A 23,504-nucleotide genomic window follows, 5' to 3' on the forward strand; every position below is an offset into this window, starting at 1 on the left:
GCTGCCTGGCTTGAAGCCCCAAGCACCACGACACCTCGGCAGCATCGGACCGCGACGCCGGAGAGCCCAGTGAAGCCTCGTGCCTGGGATGGGCAGCGATGGCCCGGCCCGGCGGCCCAGACAGCCTCCTGGGGGGACCCGGGGTATCTCCCGGGAGGGGGACAGGCTTCAAATCCTCTCTGGTAGAGAGAAGGAGCCCACGGGCTTTTTTCTGTGGCGGGGTGAGTCGTCATCCCCAGGCGACCCTACGATCCGGCCCTCAGCATTTGGCAAGACAGTGGGAGGCTGGTGGGCTTTGGTGCGCGGGAGAGCAGGGCCGCTGCTGCGGGGACGCGGGAGGGTTTGCAGCAGGGACACGGGCAGGGTTTGCAGCAGGGACAAGGGCAGGGTTTGCAGCAGGGTTTGCAGCAGCAGGGACACAGGGAGGGTTTGCAGCAGGCAGCAGCAGCAGGGACACGGGCAGGGTTTGCAGCAGGCAGCAGCAGGGACACGGGCAGGGTTTGCAGCAGGCAGCAGCAGCAGGGACACGGGGAGGGTTTGCAGCAGGCAGCAGCAGGGACACGGGGAGGGTTTGCAGCAGGCAGCAGCAGCAGGGACACGGGCAGGGTTTGCAGCAGGCAGCAGCAGGGACACAGGGAGGGTTTGCAGCAGGGTTTGCAGCAGCAGGGACACAGGGAGGGTTTGCAGCAGGGTTTGCAGCAGCAGGGACACGGGGAGGGTTTGCAGCAGGCAGCAGCAGGGACACGGGGAGGGTTTGCAGCAGGCAGCAGCAGCAGGGACACAGGGAGGGTTTGCAGCAGGGCAGCAGCAGGGACACGGGGAGGGTTTGCAGCAGGCAGCAGCAGGGACACAGGGAGGGTTTGCAGCAGGCAGCAGCAGGGACACGGGCAGGGTTTGCAGCAGGCAGCAGCAGGGACACAGGGAGGGTTTGCAGCAGGGACACGGGCAGGGTTTGCAGCAGGGACAAGGGCAGGGTTTGCAGCAGGGTTTGCAGCAGGGTTTGCAGCAGCAGGGACACAGGGAGGGTTTGCAGCAGGCAGCAGCAGCAGGGACACGGGCAGGGTTTGCAGCAGGCAGCAGCAGGGACACGGGGAGGGTTTGCAGCAGGCAGCAGCAGCAGGGACACGGGGAGGGTTTGCAGCAGGCAGCAGCAGGGACACGGGGAGGGTTTGCAGCAGGCAGCAGCAGCAGGGACACGGGGAGGGTTTGCAGCAGGCAGCAGCAGCAGGGACACAGGGAAGGTTTGCAGCAGGCAGCGGCAGGGACACGGGCAGGGTTACCAGCAGGCAGCAGCAGCAGGGACACGGGGAGGGTTTGCAGCAGGCAGCAGCAGGGACACGGGCAGGGTTTGCAGCAGGCAGCAGCAGGGACACGGGCAGGGTTTGCAGCAGGCAGCAGCAGCAGGGACACGGGGAGGGTTTGCAGCAGGCAGCAGCAGGGACACAGGGAGGGTTTGCAGCAGGCAGCAGCAGGGACACGGGGAGGGTTACCAGCAGGCAGCAGCAGCAGGGACACAGGGAGGGTTTGCAGCAGGCAGCAGCAGCAGGGACACGGGGAGGGTTTGCAGCAGGCAGCAGCAGGGACACAGGGAGGGTTTGCAGCAGGCAGCGGCAGGGACACGGGCAGGGTTACCAGCAGGCAGCAGCAGCAGGGACACAGGGAGGGTTTGCAGCAGGCAGCAGCAGCAGGGACACGGGGAGGGTTTGCAGCAGGCAGCAGCAGGGACACGGGCAGGGTTTGCAGCAGGCAGCAGCAGGGACACAGGGAGGGTTTGCAGCAGGCAGCAGCAGGGACACGGGGAGGGTTTGCAGCAGGCAGCAGCAGCAGGGACACGGGCAGGGTTTGCAGCAGGCAGCAGCAGCAGGGACACGGGCAGGGTTTGCAGCAGGCAGCAGCAGGGACACGGGGAGGGTTTGCAGCAGGCAGCAGCAGCAGGGACACGGGCAGGGTTTGCAGCAGGGCAGCAGCAGGGACACAGGCAGGGTTTGCAGCAGGCAGCAGCAGGGACACGGGCAGGGTTTGCAGCAGGCAGCAGCAGGGACACGGGCAGGGTTTGCAGCAGGCAGCAGCAGGGACACGGGGAGGGTTTGCAGCAGGCAGCAGCAGCAGGGACACGGGGAGGGTTTGCAGCAGGCAGCAGCAGCAGGGACACAGGGAAGGTTTGCAGCAGGCAGCAGCAGGGACACGGGCAGGGTTTGCAGCAGGCAGCAGCAGCAGGGACACAGGGAGGGTTTGCAGCAGGCAGCAGCAGGGACACAGGGAGGGTTTGCAGCAGGCAGCGGCAGGGACACGGGGAGGGTTACCAGCAGGCAGCAGCAGCAGGGACACAGGGAGGGTTTGCAGCAGGCAGCAGCAGCAGGGACACGGGGAGGGTTTGCAGCAGGCAGCAGCAGGGACACGGGCAGGGTTTGCAGCAGGCAGCAGCAGGGACACAGGGAGGGTTTGCAGCAGGCAGCAGCAGGGACACGGGCAGGGTTACCAGCAGGCAGCAGCAGCAGGGACACGGGCAGGGTTTGCAGCAGGCAGCAGCAGCAGGGACACGGGGAGGGTTTGCAGCAGGCAGCAGCAGGGACACGGGGAGGGTTTGCAGCAGGCAGCAGCAGCAGGGACACGGGCAGGGTTTGCAGCAGGGCAGCAGCAGGGACACAGGCAGGGTTTGCAGCAGGCAGCAGCAGGGACACGGGGAGGGTTTGCAGCAGGCAGCAGCAGGGACACGGGCAGGGTTTGCAGCAGGCAGCAGCAGGGACACGGGGAGGGTTTGCAGCAGGCAGCAGCAGGGACACGGGCAGGGTTTGCAGCAGGCAGCAGCAGCAGGGACACGGGCAGGGTTTGCAGCAGGCAGCAGCAGCAGGGACACAGGGAAGGTTTGCAGCAGGCAGCAGCAGGGACACGGGGAGGGTTTGCAGCAGGCAGCAGCAGCAGGGACACAGGGAGGGTTTGCAGCAGGCAGCAGCAGGGACACGGGCAGGGTTTGCAGCAGGCAGCAGCAGCAGGGACACAGGGAGGGTTTGCAGCAGGCAGCAGCAGGGACACGGGGAGGGTTTGCAGCAGGCAGCAGCAGGGACACGGGGAGGGTTTGCAGCAGGCAGCAGCAGCAGGGACACGGGCAGGGTTTGCAGCAGGCAGCAGCAGCAGGGACACAGGGAAGGTTTGCAGCAGGCAGCAGCAGGGACACGGGGAGGGTTTGCAGCAGGCAGCAGCAGCAGGGACACAGGGAGGGTTTGCAGCAGGCAGCAGCAGGGACACGGGGAGGGTTTGCAGCAGGCAGCAGCAGGGACACGGGCAGGGTTTGCAGCAGGCAGCAGCAGCAGGGACACGGGCAGGGTTTGCAGCAGGCAGCAGCAGGGACACGGGCAGGGTTTGCAGCAGGCAGCAGCAGCAGGGACACGGGCAGGGTTTGCAGCAGGCAGCAGCAGCAGGGACACGGGCAGGGTTTGCAGCAGGCAGCAGCAGCAGGGACACGGGGAGGGTTTGCAGCAGGCAGCAGCAGCAGGGACACAGGGAAGGTTTGCAGCAGGCAGCAGCAGCAGGGACACAGGGAGGGTTTGCAGCAGGCAGCAGCAGCAGGGACACAGGGAGGGTTTGCAGCAGGGCAGCAGCAGGGACACGGGCAGGGTTTGCAGCAGGCAGCAGCAGGGACACGGGGAGGGTTTGCAGCAGGGCAGCAGCAGGGACACGGGGAGGGTTTGCAGCAGGCAGCGGCAGGGACACGGGGAGGGTTTGCAGCAGGCAGCGGCAGGGACACGGGCAGGGTTTGCAGCAGGCAGCGGCAGGGACACGGGCAGGGTTTGCAGCAGGCAGCGGCAGGGACACGGGCAGGGTTTGCAGCAGGCAGCGGCAGGGACACGGGGAGGGTTTGCAGCAGGCAGCAGCAGGGACACGGGGAGGGTTTGCAGCAGGCAGCAGCAGCAGGGACACAGGGAGGGTTTGCAGCAGGGCAGCAGCAGGGACACGGGGAGGGTTTGCAGCAGGCAGCAGCAGGGACACAGGGAGGGTTTGCAGCAGGCAGCAGCAGGGACACGGGGAGGGTTTGCAGCAGGCAGCAGCAGGGACACGGGGAGGGTTTGCAGCAGGCAGCAGCAGCAGGGACACGGGGAGGGTTTGCAGCAGGGCAGCAGCAGGGACACGGGCAGGGTTTGCAGCAGGGCAGCAGCAGGGACACGGGCAGGGTTTGCAGCAGGCAGCAGCAGGGACACGGGGAGGGTTTGCAGCAGGCAGCAGCAGGGACACAGGGAGGGTTTGCAGCAGGCAGCAGCAGGGACACGGGCAGGGTTTGCAGCAGGCAGCAGCAGCAGGGACACGGGGAGGGTTTGCAGCAGGCAGCAGCAGCAGGGACACGGGCAGGGTTTGCAGCCAGGCTGGCAGCAGGGACACAGGGAGGGTTTGCAGCAGGCAGCAGCAGCAGGGACACGGGCAGGGTTTGCAGCAGGCAGCAGCAGCAGGGACACAGGGAGGGTTTGCAGCAGGGCAGCAGCAGGGACACGGGGAGGGTTTGCAGCAGGCAGCAGCAGGGACACAGGGAGGGTTTGCAGCAGGCAGCAGCAGCAGGGACACGGGGAGGGTTTGCAGCAGGCAGCAGCAGGGACACGGGGAGGGTTTGCAGCAGGCAGCAGCAGCAGGGACACGGGCAGGGTTTGCAGCAGGCAGCAGCAGGGACACGGGGAGGGTTTGCAGCAGGGCAGCAGCAGGGACACGGGGAGGGTTTGCAGCAGGGCAGCAGCAGGGACACGGGGAGGGTTTGCAGCAGGCAGCAGCAGCAGGGACACGGGGAGGGTTTGCAGCAGGCAGCAGCAGGGACACGGGGAGGGTTTGCAGCAGGCAGCAGCAGGGACACAGGGAGGGTTTGCAGCAGGCAGCAGCAGCAGGGACACGGGCAGGGTTTGCAGCAGGGCAGCAGCAGGGACACGGGCAGGGTTTGCAGCAGGGTTTGCAGGAGGGACACGGGCAGGGTTTGCAGCCAGGCCGGCAGTGGGGGCGCTGGGAGCATTTGCAGCAGGGCCTGCGGGAAGCTTCGCAGCGGCCTTGCAGCAGGGATCAGGATCTGCTGTGGGTGTCCAGCGAGTGGCGCTGCCTAATCAGAAAACCCCAAACGCGCTGGCTGGAGCCGAGCCGCGTTCAGCGGGGACCCGCCTGGCCTGGCTGCACGCAGTCCTAATCCAGCTCCCTCCTCGGCCATGGAAAATTTTCCTCTCTGCCCGGGCTCCGAGCCCGCTGCCGGGGGTTAGTCACAGCATCTCGGCCGCTCTGGCGTCTCGAACCCCCCTGAGCCCCCTCGGACGTGGTTATCCCAGAGCTCCGGGCAAAAATCCCACCTCCGGCTTTCGAGCCGGCGACGGCTCCTCGGGGCAGGCTGCAGCCCCGCAGCCCTTTGCATCCCGCGTCCGGGCCGGCTCCCTTCGGCCGGCCGAGCCGCCGGGCCGGCACGCGCCGCGGAGCAGCGGGCGTCAGCCTGCCCCTAATCAAGCACCGACGCTGCCAGGCGGTAAATTTGGGCTGCAGAGAGGATGACGGGCAGAGGAGCCTGCAGCGGAGGGAAGAGCTGCAGCGCCCGGCGCGGCTCAAAGCCCACCCTCGCCCTGCACGCTGCCCCTCTCCCGCCGGCACGTGGCGGCGATTATTCGGCCCCGTCCCCCCGCTTCAGCCCGGGACGGCCCGGCGGACGCCCGGCCGGGGAGCGCGCGGCAGCCGGGTGACGCATCCCGGAGCCCGAGCGCGGCCGGCAAGCCAACGGGTCCCCCGGCGTGCCGAGCGGCGCCGCGGGGCTATTTTGGGCCCCGGGGGAAGGACGCATGCCGTTCCCGTGAGCTCAGGCAGCGGGAACGCGGGCCGCGGGGCCGGCGCGCTCCTGCTTCCCGCGGGAGGCGCGAGAAACGCCGGGTTTCCCGCAGCCCCGAGCCGGGAGCCGGCCCCGCGTGGGCGCCCGCCCTGGCGCTCCTCGCTGGAGCTCAACCTCTGCGGCTCACCTGCAAATTTTCTGCCTTTTTTTTTTTTTTTTCCAGCCTGAATTTAGCCGCCGAGTGCGGCCGGCGGAGCGAGGCGCTGCCGGGCCAGGGCCGGCGCGAAGCCGCTGCGCGCTCCCAGCTCGACAGCGGCGCTCGCTGCCGGTAACGCGCGCGTGGCAAAGCCCTTCGGGCTCCCGTCAGCCTTAAAGCCTTCATTCAGCAGAGCTCCTCCGCGATTATTACTATTTTCCCATTGCATTGCTGCCTTTTAAACGCCATTAACATATGTTTTTTAAATTGAGGGCAATTGCATGCAATTTTTTGCACTACGCTTGAATCGTAACTATCAGCTACAGGTAGGGAGATGATTAACGTGCCTCCTGCCCTGAGAGACAGACAATGAAAGCTGCCAATAAATTATACATATGCCTACAAATTGTAGGCCTCAGCTAAATGCAGGGTAAGGAATTTATTAGTTTATAATTGTGAACACCTGAAAAAAAAGGAAGTGGGTCAAATTGATACCATGACCCAGGCAATGAGTTAAAGGAGTCCCATGGAGCTGGCTCACCCCTGAGTTATTTGATGCCGTGGCAGAAAACCGGGGGAGGATGAAGAAGGTGACTGGTCCTTCCTGGCTGCCTTGCTGCTCTCAGCATCCTTTGGGGTCGAAACGGGCATGGGAAATACTGGTTTCCAGTGGAGCCCGGTAAAAATCCTTCATGGGTTTATTTTAAATCCACGCTGGGGCAACTGGGGAGAAAAACCCAGAGCTCAAAGCAGGGCTTGCTGCTAAGACCAAGCTCTGCAAGACCGTAGAGGGGAGAAAACAAACAAACAAAAAAAAAAAGAGGAATAAAAAATACCAGTTTCAAGAGTCTTCCTGCTTCGTAGCTCTCCCGAGCGAGGCTCGTGGTGGAGCTGGTGCTTCGGGGCTGCCCGGAGAAGCCCTGAGCTCCCTCCGGGGAAGGGGGAGCAGCCGTCCCATGGGCGGCCGCTTTATTTCCTCACCTTTTAGGGCTGCCAGGAGCATCCTTTTCTCTCCTGCTTTGGCTTGAAAACATTATGTCCGCGCACACTGGCAGGGAGGTGCCTAAATTTGAGTTCAGATTCATCTCCTCTATCCTCCCTGCTGGATAATGGAAGAAATAGTAGAAAATAATAAAAATAAAAGGTACGGTCCCCTCCTAGCCGCGGGAACCGAGCCTCGAACCGGCCCCGGGGGGAACATCACTGTGCGTGTACCTATATATGCACATGGATTAACAGGTAAAAACACATCCTCTCTCAGCCTGAGTCTCCACGTCCTCCGCACCGGGGTCTTCCCAGGCTGCCGGCCGCAGCCCCCTCCGACCCGCCGGACCCCAAGCACCCGGCTGGATTTTGCCAGGCTTGCTGGGGTGAAACGGGAGCAAAGAAGGAATTGTTCAAAGCCGCGGCACCTCCCAGCGTGACTTTTTTTGCCATCTGAAACGATGCCTTTAGCCGGCGGATTTCTTCCACTCGAGCGAAATATTTCAGATGCCTCAAAGAGAGCCAAAAGGCGGCAGGGAAAAAAAAAAAATCCCTCCTCAATCACAATCTCAGTGTTGACTTGACCTTCTTCTAGTGATTGCTGGTGATGTGCTGAAGTGTTTTAGTTCCCCAAAAGAGGGGATTTTCTCTGGTCTTTGAAGAGCCAACAGACGAGCCAAATCGTTGCTTCTTTGCAGCATTCGCTGCCGGGGGACCCGGCCGAACCCCAGCCACCGGCCAAACCCCTCTGGGCACCGGCTGGAAAACCCATCAGCATTGAAATCTCAGCGCGCTCTCCCTAAAACCGTGCGATAGTCACTTACAAACACCCGTTTCCTGCCTTGCGGTTGCTGTTTCCTGCAGATTTGGGGGATAACCCCCTCCAACCCTTCGGGTGCTGAGGTTTAATCCCGGCAGCCCGGCGGGGGCGTGCGTCGGGGCGATGCTTCACCTCCCTGAACCCTCGGGCTCGGCGCGGGAGCGCATGCCTGGCGCTGCCTCAGTTTCCCCTCTGCTGACTCACTTCCCGCCCCGCGACGCCCTTGGGCCTGGCAGGAACATGCCAGCTGAGACACATCAGCTAAAATTAGCACCTCCACCCCCAGCTCCACACTCTGCCCATCCTCAGAGCACCGGTCCTGCGTGCCTCAGTTTCCCCAATGCTCCAACCTGCTGCATGGCGCAAACAGAGGCTCTGCTCTATATCCCCCCTGCTCCCCGCTAGCCCTGTCGGGGCAGCCAGCGCTGCCGCCCCCAGCGCCAGGGTGCTGCTGCCTCCAGCCACCTGGCGCGGGGACGTGTTGCGCTCTGCCAGGACGGGGCCAGAGCAGAGAGCTGGGGCCGGCGCGGCCCTTCCTCAGGGCTCTTATCTGCGGCTGCCAGGGGTGCTGCCAGCGGGTGACAAGTGCCGCGCTCAGCGCCCCAAGGAGCTGCTGGGCAGACATGCGCCCCCCACCCAGGGCTGCGCCAACCCCCTCCCCGGGGCCGCGGGCATCCCCTGAGCCGCGGGGCTGCACAAAACCTGCAGCTCGGAAAGGGGAAATGCGCCGCTAAACACAGCTGCATCATGCCGTTCCCCCTCGCAGCCCCCTGCGTCGCTGCCAGGGCAAGAGCTGCAGCCGGGTGATAAGGAGCATCATGCAGAGGCTTGGGGGGGGGGGGGGGGGAGAATAAAAAAAAGAAAAAAAAGAACCATTTTTATTTTTCAAGCAGGAGCTGTAGCAAAGTCACAGGGGCATTTCCATGCCCAGTCAGGAGTAAATACAGCCCAAAAAACAGAAATAACTTAGCTGGAGCTACAATTCAGCAGAGACAAACCCACAGTCATGCAGCAACGGGGCGACGCTGGCGGGTCCACGGACTCGCGCTCCAGGGAGAGCCGGGGCTCTCCCCAACTGGCATTCCCCCGGCGACCCGCGCCGGCACGAAACGCTCTGGCACGTCAGGGTAAAGCTACAGCCGCTCCGCATCCTTCCCCTGCAGCAGCACATCACCCTCCCAGCAGGGTACGGGCCTGGTCAGCTCCGTACCCAAAACCAGCCCCTTTCCCAGGGGCAAACCCAGCAGAGGAAGGTTTTCTGCCAGGGGTTTCACCCGGGGAGAGCGCAGGGGGGAACTGAAGTGCAGGACATGGGGAGGGAGCACGGCTCCGGCTTTGCCCCAGCAGCAAGGGGAGGGAGGAGAGCAAGAGGGAAAACACATGTATCCGAGGCTTCTTGGCCCTTCCACATCGTCATGCGGATCGACGGATGAAGGGTGAGCCGAGGCACCCCGAGCGGCAGCTCCCCTCCTCTCCCTGCCGGGCTCCGAGGGACCGAGCCCGCGAGAAACCTGCCCCTGGCTGCGAGAAGGAGGGGAAGAAGGTGGAAAGCAGCCCAGGTGCTGCTCCCCCTCCACCCCGCTTCTGCCCCGGGACTTTAAGAGGCACTTTATGAGTCCCGAATTGCAGGGGGCTCAGCCAGGCAGGATGGTGCCTGCAGCTCAACCCCTCTTCCAGCCCCAATCCAGGTGCTCAGGGGCTGGGGGGACGCAGCCGGTGCAGAAGGTGCACCCTCGGGCAAGGGCACCCACAGCGCAGGGGGCTCCCGGCTCCGACCCCTCGGCACGGGGGCTGCCCGGGCGGGATGGCCTGGTCCTTCCAGCGCTGGCGGCTCGGGGACGTGGGGCAGAGCATTGCCGTCTGCCTCTGGAGGCGGGCGAGACGGCAAGTCGCCCAGAGCGATGAGTGCGAGAACCCCCCGAGGAGTGGGGCAGGAGGGCAAACCCCGGCCTGGGGAAGCCGGCGATTCCCTCCCGAGATCTTTGGTATGAGGACAGTCCCCTGCAGCCTCGCCCCCAGGACACGGCTCCGAGGGGTAACGCCATTGCACGAGCCCAGCGGGGTCCCGGACCGGGAGCAGACACCCCAGTTCAGCATCGTTCCGGGTCACCATGAGAAAGGCACGGAGCAGGCGAGCATCCCCACCTCTGCCAAGCCCCGGAGCAGCAAGGGGCTGGAGCCGCCCGGCGGGGTGCACCGGGCACGGCTGGGCGCTTCCCCTCTCCTGGGATAAGGGGCAGGGGGAGGAGAAGTTCCCCCTTTTCCTTCCACAGCTCCAGGCCCCTTAAGGCAGGAGACAATATTCCAGCAGAGTCTTTATGGTGCCAGCTCCCCCCTCGCCTGCCCCCCACAACCTGGGGCAGGAGGAGAAGGAGGGAGCAAAGACCTGTCAAGTCATGTAGCGGGTGACGGCTCGCAGGGCATAGAGCAGAGCCGCCTGCATCCGAGCCTCCAGCAGGAGCAGGTTGATGTGCACCTGTGACACAAGGAGAGCAGGGTCAGGACACGGTGGAGGGGGGGGATGAGCTGAGCAGAGGGGGCACGGGCCACGCTCGGCGCCTCGTCACCCCAGGGCGTGGGAAACGCCAGGGCAGGGAGGAGAGGCCACGTCCCTGCCCGCACCGGCTCCCCCGGCCCAGCCTCACGCTCCCAGGACGAGGGGAAGGGGCAGCACCTTCTCCGAGTGCTTGAAGTGCCTCCAGAACTGCGTGTACATCCGTTTGGTTGTCTTCTCCGGGTAGCAGGCCACTGTCTTGATGTAGATTTTCAAGCTGCGCTCCAAGAGCTGGTTGACCTCCCCGTAATCATAGTCGTCATAGCTGGGGGAGAGAGGAGGGCACGTTACTCCAAGCACAACCACTGCCAGCGGGTCTCTGCGTTAGTATTCACTACAACCCTTTCACACAAGGTCGTTCCTAGGGGAAGAGCACGGCATTACCAGCTAGGTGGCTTGCAAAGCATGCTTGCTCGCACGCTGTGCTCCACCAGATCTATGTTGTGTCCCATCTTTTGGCCTCCAGCAGTGTTGTTCTTTTAGTCTTATCAACAGCAACAGCCTCATCGAGACTGGTGTCTGCTCTGACTTTCTCTGGAGGTGAGGATTAGGTTGGCTGGGCCTTCCCTGACCACAGTTCTTTGGCCAGACCCACAGACAGGTGAGAGCAGGTCGATAGTACCCACAAACATCCTTCCTCTGACACCCTCGCCAAGCACCACATACCCTACCCCTGCTGGCCTGAGGCTCATGCTTACTAGAAAGGATAGAGCCTCCAACACGCTTCCCTCTCCTTTAAGGGTCCTAATTTTATCCCCCGGGCAAACACAGTCAATCTGCCTTCATCCTAAAGGGCCTCTCCAAGCACCCTGTCCCCCAAGTACAGGGCCTAGAGGTGGCCTCTTTGGGGAAACGGCTGCCATGGGAGGCCACCAGGGAAGGAACGTGGTGTGGGCAGGCTTGGCTGCTGCCCCTAGACCCAAAACAGGAACCTGCAGGACGGAGAGGCTCCTGGGCTTGCTAGGCAGGAGCCGCTCACGGGCATTGCCCAGCACAGAGCGCGCAGGCTCCTGGCACAGCTCAAGGGCACTTGGGACCTACCGGATCCCAAAGACGCAGTGGACGTAGTTCCAGATGGCCCTCCGGAGCATGGAGGTGTCTACACCGCAGTGCATGGCGATGGTGTTGTACGTCAGGTTGTAGACCACCTGGAACTTCTCATCCAGGAGCTGTCCCACATCAGGGTAGAGGCGGTTGATTAGTGAGTAGCCGTGATCTTCCCAGGTGTAATCCTGCCAGAGAAAGGATGTTGGGATGGAGGCTCTACAGGGAAAACACAGCGTCCCTTGAGAGCCAGGGGACCCGAGTGCCTGCAGATCTCATGTCCTGCCCCTCTCTGGCCTGATGTTTCCCTTCCCTGCGTTGCCAAGATCCCCTTGACAATTCACATCCATCTGAACCACACAGAGGCACCTTGGCCCAAGCACCGCTTGGGTGAAGGCTGCAGCTCGGCACCAGCCCGGCACCCTCCACACCAGCGTTGTCCGTGCAGCGCTACCACAGCGGGAGCAGCCCTGCTGTACCCCAGCCTGGGTGGCCCAGTCGCTGCTGAGCCCCAGTGTGGGACAGAGGGGGACAGTAGTACCAGCTGTGACACACAGCACTTGCCACCCAGCCCTGTCACCTGCTCTCCAGCTGGCTCGGGGCCCAAGGGCACCCACCTGCGCGCGGAAAGTGGGGGGTGCCTGCTCGCCCCGGCGTGTGAAGTCCTTGTAGCCGAACTCGGGGTCCTCCACGAAGCACAGGACGTTGGACTGCAGGGAGTGATCCGCAATATCTGTGGGACACCAGCGCGGTGGCCGTGAGCAAATGCGCCATGGGGCTGCCCCAGATGTTCCCAGCCAGAGGTTGGGGGGCAGAGCTAGCCCCACAGCTGGGGGGCCCAATCCTGCTCAGTGCTGGCTCCATCTCTCCCCTCCCATCAGTCCCAGGCCCTCGTGGACCCTCCCAGCCTGCTGCATCCCTGTGCGTCCTCACCTGAGGGAGCAACCAGCAAGCTCTCCGTCTTCTCCAGCTCAAAGCGTGTCGCCATCTCCTCCTGCGTGACCCCCTCTTCCTCCAGCTGGCTTTCTTGCAGCAGTTTCATCCTCTCCATCAGCATCTCCACCTCCCGCATGGCATCTTTACCCTGGCAGGCAGAGAGCAAAATCAACACCGTCCACGGCACAGCGAGGCTGTAGAGGGCTCACGAGCACTGGGCTGGCTCCTGGGCTGCCCGACAGCTCTGCTTTCACTTGGAGCAGTCCCAGGGCTGCTCCAAGAAGAATTTGCCCCCAGGTTCGTCCTGCCCAGATTCCAGCTGCTCCAGCACCCTGGGGGCTGGGAAGAGGGGGCAGCCCCGTGCTGCTGGCTCCGGGGAAGATGCTACCGCACAGCCTGTGCGTCCTGAGAGCATCTGCTACATCCCAACGAAAGGTCTTGGGGCATTTCCCGGGGGGAGGCACCGTATTGCACCCTGCCATGCCCTCCCTTCCCACCCCACTCTCCCTGCAAAGCAAAGCCCCCCCTTACCCCAGAGCCCCCCATGCCGTCATCAGAGGCAGGGCTGCTGTCGCTGTGGGGCGAGGGGGGCTGGCAGCTGGGCCCCCCGTCCTGCTCTGCCTCGGGGTTGATGCCGCAGCCAAAGACGAAGGAGGCGAGCGAGTGGTAGTGGGTGAGGAGCACCAGGGCCTGCACCAGCTCCGCCAGGGACCAGCTGTTCTCCCCCGTCTTCAGGAGAGCCTGAAAGGCAGACACACACGGGGTTTGGCTCTGCGGAGAAGGAGAGGGGACCCCCCCGTGCCCCCAGGCACAGGGGACAAATCACTCCTTCCCCATCCACCTGGAGCAGCATAGCCCTGGCCCCCAGCTCAGAGACCCCCTCAGCCCCCAAAGGGTTAAACCCTGGGGCAACCCAAGGGTTGTGACCCATGGAGGCAAGTCCCCAAACTGAGGAAGGGGATTTGGGATTTTTGGATTCCCAGCAGCATCTCCAGCCTCACCTCGATGTGCTCCTTGGTGATGAGCCAGGGCCGGTGCGCCAGGAGCTTGTTGATCTCGTTGAGGTTCCTCAGCTTTTGGGGGGCGCAGTGCAGCCCCTGCAGCCACGCAGGGTTGCCCCCCACCTGCAGAAACTCCCCCATGTGCAAACCCACCAGGTAGGAGCACTGGTGCCGGGCTGCCGCCTGCGGGGAGAGGCGCTGAGTCAGCCCACAGCACTGGGCAGGCGACCAGCCTTGCTACAAGCCCTCGGCGAAGCCAAGGCAGGGAGCCACCTTCCCCAGTCTCCACTAAAGGGTTTCCCCCAGGGAGGAAAAGTCAAACCTGGGTCTTTGCCCCCTGCCACAAGGGGCAAAGGGGGTGCTGGGCCATGGGACAACCCAAAGAGCCCCAATGGCCAACGCAGCCACAACAGCAGGCCACATGCCCACGTTGTTCCCTGTGGCACATCAGGCAGGGAAGCAGGAGATGGTGGGACTGGGACTTTGCCTAAAGGGCGCTTAGCTTTCATGCCCCAGCAAACACAAGTCACAGCTGGGTACCCATTTTGGAGAGAAGGCCCAAACCCCTGCTGATCTTTGGACAAAAACCCAGCTGAGGTGATGGTAGAAGTGGTGGGACACACTCATCTCCCTGCCCAGGGGACAGCCCCTGCAGGGTCAACCTCGGACCCACGGCTCTCACCATGATGGCAATGTAGTGGCGCTTGTGGTAGGGCAGGGGCCCGTCCATGCGCAACAGGAGGTACTGGGTCTTCCAGAAGCTGCTGAGATACTGAGGGTGCAGCCCCATGACCATGGCGATGTTGTCCACCCTGCCCGCCGAGACGAAGGCCTCGATGAAGAGCTGCCGCCGGCTGGACTCCACGCCTTCGCGCAGGATCTGCCGGGACATGGGGAGGCGCACGGGGAAGAGCTGCGGATCGTGGCCCCACGTGCCGGCAGTCGCCACAACTTCCCTGGAGTCAACACCCGTCCCCATCAGACACGGCGTGGTGGTGGGGAAGCTACACCGAGCAGGGTGGCAGGCTGGGCCCAGGCGTCCAGGTGCCGGGAAGCAAGGAGGGTTCAGCCCCGCTGTGCAGCCAGGACCAGCGGCTGGCATGGACCCCCCCCTCGCATCCCCTGCCCACTGTTGGCACAGCCCCCTCCCCAAACCTCCCACCCGCTCCCAGCAGGTACCAGCATATGGGGTGGTGGGGGGGGGAAATTGGGGCAGAAAGGCCATTAGTTAAGAGTTGCCCCCACCCTGCAGAGCCACCTCCTCTGTCCCCTCCAGCCTGGGAGGGGACAGGGTAGAAACAGCTGCCCCATCCAGCCCGGAGGGGACGTGTCTCCCTGGGACGCACAAGCACCAACGCGCTCGCTCCGCTCTTACCTCTTCCGCCGGGATGAAGGCGCTGGGACCCCTCCCCAGCTGCCGGGGGATTTCGATTCCTCTGTCCTAGGAAGGAAGGAAAGGGAAAAAAAAAAAAACAACCAGTTTTAAACCCCGCTCAGCTGCCACCCTGGGCACCGCGGGCGGGAGGAGAGTCGCAGGAGCCCCCCGCGGCGAGACGTCCCGCCGCGTCCTCGCAGGCGGGGACGAGCGGAAAGGGTGACTCAGGCAGCCGGGCGGCGGGGGGACCGGGCCGGCCACCTCGGCGGCGCGCAGAGCCCCAGCCCCAGCCCGGCACCCGCCTCCCGGCCCGGCCCGATGGAGCAACCTGCCCCGGGGCGTTGCGTCAGGCTGGGCGCCTGATGAAACGGGGCGGTGGCGTTGCGCGGCCCCCTCCGCTCCGGCTGTGATCCCGCCCCGGGAGAAAGGAGAAGAAACGGCGGCGCCAGAGCCAGGGCGACGGCAGGTCCCCCGCAGCCTGGACCCCGGGGCAATTCGGGTCTCGTTTAGCAGCCTAAATCCAGCGCCCTGGCTTGTTCCTGCAAACCCCCCCGGGTTCAAACACAGCCGTCAGCTGATACACATCTCCACCCCGGGGGTTTTTTTTTCTTTCCCTCCAAATCCGTGAACTCAGTTAAAAGAGAAACGAGCCAATGTTGCTGCCCAGCTCTGCACTCCAGATGCAAAGCTCAGCTCCTCCTAACCCCGTCGCCCCCGCAGCGCCGGGCTGCATCCTGCCCACCCAGCACCCCCATCGCTGGGGGAAGAGCAGGGGCTTCGGCGCTATGTTTTCGTCCGCCCGGGAGCTCTGCGACGGGCAGGCACCGACCGGAACCGCGCAGCGAGCCCCTGCGGACAGAGGCGCCCCGCGGCGTCCCGCTAACTCGCGCACTCACGTCGGGGAAGCGGCTCTGCCCCGAAGGGCGCTCGGAGGGCTGCCGGGAGCGGCGTTAATCCCGGCGCGAGATCCTGCGCTCGGGGAACAGGCTCCCAGACGATGGGACTCGCCCAAGGGCCCCGCAGAGAGGAAACCGCGGAGCAAAAAACCGAAGCCACATCAAACCGTTCCTACCTTAAGGTTTCCACTCCAACTTTTCTCCTTCCAAATAGACGCTCAAAAAAAAAAAAAAACCCTAAAAGAATCCCCAACCTTACAAAAAAACCTATCCGAAGCTCAGAAGCTGCTTTGGGGCTGGGGGAAAACTGGGTGGGCAAAAGGGCTAAAACGCTCCCAGGCCTGGGAATAGGGCGAGGGAAGGAGCGCAGGGCCGGAGGCAGCCGAGCCCTGCTCCGCCAGCCGCTTTCGGGAGCAATCCTGCGCTCTCCCTCTTCCCCCTTCTTGCACGCACGCAGCAAACGGCCCGGCCGGCCGAGCCGCTGAGTCGGCACGTTTCCAGCCGGCCGCCGCAGCGAGGGGCGAGCGGGAGCAGAGCGCGGCCAACGGCGCCGGAGCAGGGACCCGGCAAAGCTGGACCGCGCCGGGACCGGACGCCCGAGCGGTCCGATCGTGCCGAGCCACCCGCGAGGGCGTCACCGGGCCGGCGCGGTTCACGGCAAGGCTGGGGCACGCCACGGCGGCGGCAGCGCTCTCCGCTTTGCAAACTCCTGGGTGAAAGGGACGGTGAAGCGCAGGGCAAGGCCGGCAAAGGGCCGCTCCGGGACGGGGAGCCGGGGAGAGGGCTCCCAGGTGCCGGCTGCTCTCGGCTCCTCACTCTAACCCTGCAAGAGGGAAATACCTGGGTTGCTCCACTTCCTCCCCAAATACAGGAGAGGGGAAAAGAGCACGCTTGCAATCAGGACTCTGCAAGACGGGGCAGCAACAACAGGGAGCAAAAAGGGCATCAGACAAAAACGCCCGCAGAGGAGCCAGCAGCAGCATTTCCCTGCAACACCTAAGGGGCTGCGGACACAGGTGCCGGCGGCCAGACGCGAGGCAGAGCGGAGGACGCACGCAGAGCCCCGACACCGGAGGAAGCGCCACCCTCCTCTTCCCTCTCCCCGCAGAAATCCCCGAAGCACGCTGCGGATTTCCCCCGGCCGGCAGGATCTGGGGTTTCGCCGCCCGGCTGCGCTGCGCTCGCTCCGCCGTGCCTTTCGGGATCCAGCCCTCAAACCGTCCCCGCCGCGTCCCGCTGCTGCTGCTCCAGCAGCGTTCCTGCGGCCGGTTTTGGAGCAGGGGTTGCAGCAGACCCCCCCCCCCATTGCCCTAGAGCCCCCCGAAGCCCAAACAAGCGGCTAATCCCGGCCGGGAGAAGGCAGGATGCCGTCGGCGCGCTCTCGACGGCGGAAAACGGGCGCTCGGCTTCGCTCACAGCTCGCTCCTCGGCTGCGGGTCCGCAGGATGCTGCGCTGCCCGGCCGGGGGCGGAAACACCTCCCCGGGGGGGGGGGGTTTCATGACGGCCGGACCCCCCCTACCCCGCCAGCCCCCCCGCGCTCCAAGACCTCATCCCGCCGCCAGCCCCAGCGCTTCCCGGGCGCGGGATGGTCCCGGCAGCGTGGGCCACCCTCCTGCCAGCCCCAACGGCGCTCTCACCCCTTCCGGCCCCGAGCGCGGCGCTCCCGGCCTCGGAGCCGCGAGATGCACCTGCCGGACAGGGGAGGCGGCGCGCCGGGGCCTGCGGACGCTGCCGGCGTGAGTCACGGCGGAAGGGCACCGGCTCGCGCCGCCGCTCGAGCTGCGCGGGTGGCTCCTCTCCGCCAGCGCCTGCCTCACGTCTGACAAACCGGGGGGCGGGCGAGAGAGGTTCCTTGAGCCTCGCGGAGCCTCCCCGAGAGGAGGAAAAAATAATCGTAATAAAAACACAAACCAGCCCGCCGGACCCAAAAGGCGGCGCTTTAACCCCGAGCGCGGCGAGGGGAGCTGCGTTTCGGCGGCAGCCCAGGGTGACCTTCGCAGGTGCGTTTTAACCATCGCTCAGCGCCGGCACCACGGCTCCCCGGGGGCGGTTAACCCTCGGCATCGCTCCCGCGGCGGGGGGAAACCGAGGCACGGAGCGGGGCTCTGCCCGTGCCGGCCGCAACGCAGCCCGGCGGGCGACGCGCGGGGACGGGACGTTCCCGGCCGGCGCGGGAAGGAGTTAAAGCCGTCGCCGGGGCGGGAGGGCGCGCGTGCCGGGCGCGCGTGCCAGCGCTTAGTCAGGGTGTTGGAAACTCATCCCCGATCAGGGGAGGCCAAACAACCAACCTGGCAGCCAGCCGGCGCGGAGCCGGAGCGGAGCCAGCGGCACGGGTCACCCGCCGGGGTCCCAAAACGTGAAGCCGGTGTAAGCGCGCTTGGGGGCCAGAGCGGGTTCTCGGTGCGAGGGGCTTCGGCAGCCGGTGGAAGCGTCCCAAGCGGGCGCCCCGGCTCGTCCCCGCCACGCTGGCCGGCGGCAACGCTCGCCGCAGCCTGCTCCAGAGCGGCTCTCGCAGGCTCAGGTCGTGCCCGGGCGGGAAGCTGAGCGGCTCCGGGCAGCGCTGCGGTTCGGGGTAATTTCCCACCCTTTGCTGCTGCCCGGGGGGGGTTCTAGCTCCCGTCCGTCCTCCGGACTGACCTTCCCGGCAGGCGCGGCCGAGCTGCAGCGCGGGTGTCCGCGGAGCCGCTCGCTCGCGGCGGGCGACTCCGAACTTTTCAGGAAACTCCAGCGAAGTTCTCCAGGCTCCAAGAGCAAAGGTGCCGGAGCAGAGGGCACAGCGGGCCAGGCTCTCACCCGGCCCCGACGCCCGGTCGCGGGCCGCACCGCCGGGGTCAGCACGGAGACGTGCGGTTTGCGCCGCGCACCGACGGCGGGGGCTGAGAACTCACAACTCAGTTCACGAGTGGGGTGAAACAGCCCCGGAGCACCCCGCTCACAGCACGAAAGCCCACACGGGTAAAGGGACAGGACGGAGTCCCGGGTCTCGGTCCCCCAAAGCGCCCCGACCCCCCCCCCCCCGACGGGGCGGGCAGGCACCCTCTTACCTCGCCGCCGCGCAGGGCCCCGCAGCCCCGGTACTCCACCAGCCCCGGGGGGCCGCACTGTGAGCCCGCCACCAGCATGGCAGCGCCGGGCCGGGCCGGGGGGTCTAGAACCGCCCGCGAGATCTAGAACCGCCCCGGGGCTCTAGAACGCTCCTCGGTTCTAGAGCAGCGCGGCCCGACACCCGCGGCTCCTTCATAGCGCGACCGCAGGGGGGCCGGGGGGGTGTTAACCCATCTGGCCCCGCCCCGAGCGCCGCTCGGCCAATGGGGTCTCTGGGGGCGGGGCCTCGGCGGGGCCGGCCGCCAATAGCGAGGGGCGGCGCGGGGGCTGCCGGGGGTTGTAGTCCGCGGGGTGGTGGGGGCGCGCGGCCCCCCGGCGCGTGCCGAGGGCGGAGCGCGCCGCGCGTCCCGCCTTTCCGCTTGCACCGGTTTGCCCCAGTCCGGCCGTGCGGGGCGGCCAGGGCCGCTCTGCCCAGGGCCCAACGGCGTCCCCCGCCCCGAGAAAGGGGGGAGCTGGCACCCCCGGCCCTGACCCGCGCCCCGGCTTTGCACCCAGCGGTTCCACCCTCAGCTGCGGTGCAAAACAGCAGCCTCCCCCCGAAAAGAGCAGCCGTGCCCTCCCGCCCGCTCCCCGCTCCAGCGCCGGCTCCCCTCCCTTGCAATAGCGAACGCCGATCGCAATAAAAGAAGGGGAGAGGAGGGAAGAAAAGGAAAACAAAAACAGGAAAAAAGAGGCCCCGGACAGCAGCGCTGATAACAATCTGGCGCTGCCTGACAGCCCGCACGCGGCAAAGTCCAGCGCACGCAAGTCGCTGCACAAACAACTCGGGTTTCGCCTGGCAACAGCCTCCTCCGGCTGCCGTGCCGAGCGGCCGCCAATTAGGCGAACGCGTCCTTGCGCCTCGGCGCAGCGGTGCTGGGCAGCTCGGCGCCGGGAGCTTCGCGCGCCTCTGACCGCCTTCCCCCTTCCCGGCGCCTGCAGGCCTGCATGCACCTAGGGCTATTTTTAGTGGGGTTTCACGAGCGCGGCTTGGCGCGGGTTTGGGGCTCCCAGCGGCGCCCGGACGTTCGCGTTTGTGTTATTTGAGAGGAACGGGAGCTTTTTAGCTCCCTTTTTTTAATTGCATCAGATTTGAAGGGGAGACGGGTGAAGCAAGGACCAGGCTGCCCGGGGCCCCCACGCTCCCCGCGGCACCGGTGCAGCGCCGAGCCCGGATCCCTGCACCCGGCTTTGGGGAAGGTGCATGCAACCCAACCACCGGTTTTAAGACAACTCGGCCAAAACCTAGCGCTCGGGAGCGGATCAGGCAGCCTGTACCTCCTCCGTCACAGCGCGGCTCGCGGCGAAAGCGCCAGAGCTCGCCCAGCCCGCGGCGCCCGGACGAGGGCAGTCGCTCCTGCCGGAGACGCCGTTTCGGTCCACGTCTCCCAGGTAGAAATGGCTACAAAAAGAGGGGAACCTGCTCTGCAAACCCCGCAGGAGCTGCGGCGTTGCGTGGGGTAAAGAGAGCTCGAGGATGCTCAGGATGCTCCAGGGCGGAGCCCCGAGATGGAGCAACCCTCTGCTCCCAAAATATTTATCATCAGCCTGGGGGGAACGGTCAGATCCGGATTCACGCCCGGTGCGGGGTGGGAGATCGGGGGCCGAAGCCTCCGCCGGCTGGCGCGCCCGGCTCGGCCCTGCGCCCGGAGCGACAGCTCGCCGAGCAGCCGAGCCTTCGAGACCGCGGCGGCGGCAACGAGCAGGGGGCCGAGCGCCCGGAGGCCCTCGGCTCCGTGGCAGCGGGGCAGGACGCAGCCCCCTTAGCGAGAACCCGCATCGTGGGACAGCGCGGCAGCGAGCCCGGCCGGACCCCCGTGGCAGGGATTTGCACCCGCTGCACCCCGCAGCGCAGCAAGGCCCAGGATGCGCGGCTGAGCAGCCCCCTCCGCCCCCCCGGGCAGTACCAAATATTTAAGATAAAAACATCCCCCCAGAAGACATCGAGGGCTACGCCAGGACCGAGCCGCCCCAGAGCCTGCTGCCCAGAGCCTCCGGAGGGGAAGGAAGGGCCGAGCGAGGTCGGGCGGCTGCAGGGACGAGCAGTGCGCTCGCTCGGCAATAAGGAGCGGCACGCGATCCCCCATCTGCTCCGCAGCCCTGGCTGAGCCGTCGCCGGCCGATTAGAGGCGCGCGGCCGGTTACCTGCAGCCTCAGCACTTTTCCTGGCCTGTTTGCAATGCTCCTTCCCACGTACCAGCCGGCTCGGGCTGTCAGCAGCTTCTCCCCTCTCTCGACAGCAGCCTGGCAAAAGGAGATGACCTGCTGCCACCTCTTAGCTGCAAGGGGCTTGTACCCTCCGCGCTCGGCGCTGGCCCTGGGGGTTTTCTCTCTCCCCCTTCCACCCGGTGGTGGTGGTGCTGCAAGAGATGCAAAGGGGCTCCTCTCCCACGGCTCCGCGTTGCCTGGGCCTCTTCGGTGATTTGCAGGTGATTTGCAACCCAACCACAGGGCTGCAGCCAACAGGAGCATCTCCAGCCGCCGCAACCTTCTTGCTCTGTCCGCCAGGAGGGGCAGAGCGAGGCCCGGAGCGCTGTCGAGCTGGGGCACGCTGGGGACGGCCGGCGGCTTCCCGCTGCACCCAGCTCCTTGCACGTGATCCCAGGAGCTGCTCAGAGCCCCCCCAACCCCGTCCAAACCACCGCCAGGTCCAGCCATGACTGCCTGTAGGATCAGGCCTGAAACAACTGCTGGAAAAATGTCAGAGGCTTCATTCCTCCGCCCAGCCCCTGGAAGTTGCTCTTGAAAAGCAGCCTGGCAACAGGAGCAGAGATCCCCATCGGACAGCACCTTGCCCAAGGCTTCTTGGGGCTTTGCCACGTAGGAGGAGGCAGCGCAGGCAAGGAGCTGCCTGCTGAAACGTGCAGAGATTCAGGGGCGGTCTCTGTGCTGGATGGGGTTGACCACTCCAAATCCCTTCTATCCACACCCCTGCACGTTTATTCTGCAGTGAATAAACAAAAGTGAAAAACAGCCCAAAGCAGTCCCTGAGCCTTTGCATTTAGTTAAATTTCCCTGCAAGAAAACCCTCTGCAGCTTTCTCTGGCATGGAGACAGCCGCGGCGAGAGGGTGCTGCCTTGTCTTTCCTAAACAGGCGCGCTCCAGATGTGCACGGCTCTGTCGGGAGCCCCCGTCCGCGCCACGAACCTGCTGCCCCAGCAGCCGGGCAGACTTTGCCCACGCCGTCTCACCGACTGGCCTCGACGCCGGGCGGGAGGGAACGCCTCCGCGCGCAGGACCGGCGTCCTGCCGGCCTCGGCCCTCCCGGGAGGTTTGGGTGGGGAGGGCACCGCGCGCCAGCCCCGGCACCAGGAGAGCTTCACGTCTGCCCTCGTGACTTGAGAGCCTCTCTAGGATGAACCAGTTTGGTGCCAAGCAGGGAACTGGCCCCCAGCCTAGCAGGGGGTAGAGCTACCGAAGCAAAACCGGTGGCACCAGGCAGTCCCAGAGCAAGCGGCAGCATCTCAGGTCCTGCTTGGCAGCCCTCTGCTCGGCCTTCTGTCCCACAAGCCCCACCAAAGAGCGCTTGAGGTCTCACCTTTTGCTTCTGCGGCAATTTGAATTCAGCAGCGCTCGTTCTTCAGGGAAATCCGACTGCATAAGGGTTTCTCTGCGCTGGCTACTTCACGAGGGTTTCCCCGCCACACAGCAGCACAGCTTGCGCAACGAGGATCGTTACAACATTCGTTGAGAGGAGGGCGACAAAGCAGAGGCAAACTTTTCTAGAGGCTTCGAGAGCCGAAGCCAAACGCCCTGTTTGCAGAAGCACCAAGCATGGGGAACACACAACGGCTCTGTAATTATTTAGGCACTGCGAGCGCCCTAGTTAGCTAGATGCTGACTGTACAATCTGTTGATTTAGTTCAACAGAGTGCTGTTAAGAAAGCTGAACGGGAAGGCAAGACAGATTGCTTAAGATAAGTCACCTTTTAGCAAATAGTGAGGTCATCCAGGGACAGCCGTTGCCTTGCTTGGCTTTCGCCGGCCTGGTGTTTCCAGCCAGGCAAAAAACCCCAAGGACAAAGGGAGGCAGCAGAGACCGCACGGGGACTCTCCTCTCTGCAGGGAGCCGGGGGGGAGGATCTGCAGTAGGTAAGTCACACACAGTTATTTAAGCATTTCCTTTTCCTATGCGCTTTGCTCCTATCAAACGAGCGGCAAGCTGGTTTGCCAGCACAGGCTGGTTACTCTGTGCCTCCCCCCGTTACAGCCTCCTGCCGGAAAAACTACAGGCATTCGGGCTTGGTGGGATGTGATAGGGAAGCCTAATCCGTTTGCAGGGTGGAGAAGAGGGAAATTCCTCCGCAGCAGGACATCAGAGCCTGACAGCGGTTGCATCATTTGAACCCGCAGAGGGTGAAGCTAACCCTGCAACGCGGTCGGAAGCGTCGCAGCGCCACCTGAAACCAAGGCGAACGGCAAATACCCAGCTCCACCTGCCCCCGGGTCTTCTCTCTGTTAAGGATCCTGCGCTGCAAATAGAGGGATAGAGCTTCAGGAGCGTAAACACATCAGAAACAGTGGCTTGTACTGGTCCAAGCTGTTTTGGAGCTTTAGCAACCTGCAGGAGAGAGCGTTTCCATGCGCCTCAGGAGGGAGCACTGAGTACTGTGTGGTCGTACACTGGTAAGGACTGGGGTAACAGCCCCAACGCCTTTGGACTCCCGGACCTTTCGAGATTCCCTTTGGAAGGAGGCAAAGGGTAGCCGAGCTTTCTTTGTGGGAAACCTCTCTTGTGGAAGAGGGAAAGCACCAACCCAAAGGAGCTGGTCTAATTTTCCATTCCAATTTTATCCTCCTAGCAGATAAGAGAGAGTAGTAGGTAATGCTGAATA

The 23,504-nt window shown here is 64.7% G+C and overlaps 1 protein-coding gene across 9 annotated transcripts; it reads right to left on the reverse strand.

Annotated features, from left to right (window-relative positions):
* Positions 1 to 8,640: 8,640 nt before the first annotated feature.
* Positions 8,641 to 22,686, reverse strand: SESN2 (sestrin 2). Of its 9 annotated transcripts, none has more exons than XM_068917821.1 (10): positions 22,208 to 22,686; positions 14,687 to 14,752; positions 13,994 to 14,191; positions 13,312 to 13,494; positions 12,842 to 13,051; positions 12,308 to 12,458; positions 11,992 to 12,107; positions 11,372 to 11,562; positions 10,451 to 10,595; positions 8,641 to 10,252 (listed from the first exon to the last, which is right to left on the reverse strand). In XM_068917821.1, the coding sequence occupies exons 3-10, from the start codon at positions 14,105 to 14,107 to the stop codon at positions 10,166 to 10,168; spliced, it is 1,197 nt and encodes a 398-aa protein (XP_068773922.1). In that variant the 5' UTR covers positions 14,108 to 14,191; positions 14,687 to 14,752; positions 22,208 to 22,686; the 3' UTR covers positions 8,641 to 10,165. The 9 variants fall into 9 exon arrangements, with proteins under 9 accessions (XP_068773922.1, XP_068773916.1, XP_068773913.1 ...); XM_068917815.1 differs by having other exon boundaries at positions 13,994 to 14,267; positions 22,208 to 22,343; XM_068917812.1 differs by lacking the exon at positions 22,208 to 22,686 and adding an exon at positions 20,814 to 21,548.
* Positions 22,687 to 23,504: the final 818 nt, after the last annotated feature.

Source organism: Struthio camelus, chromosome 23, assembly GCF_040807025.1.
Source record: "Struthio camelus isolate bStrCam1 chromosome 23, bStrCam1.hap1, whole genome shotgun sequence".
In the NCBI taxonomy this organism is placed as follows: Eukaryota; Metazoa; Chordata; class Aves; order Struthioniformes; family Struthionidae; genus Struthio; species Struthio camelus.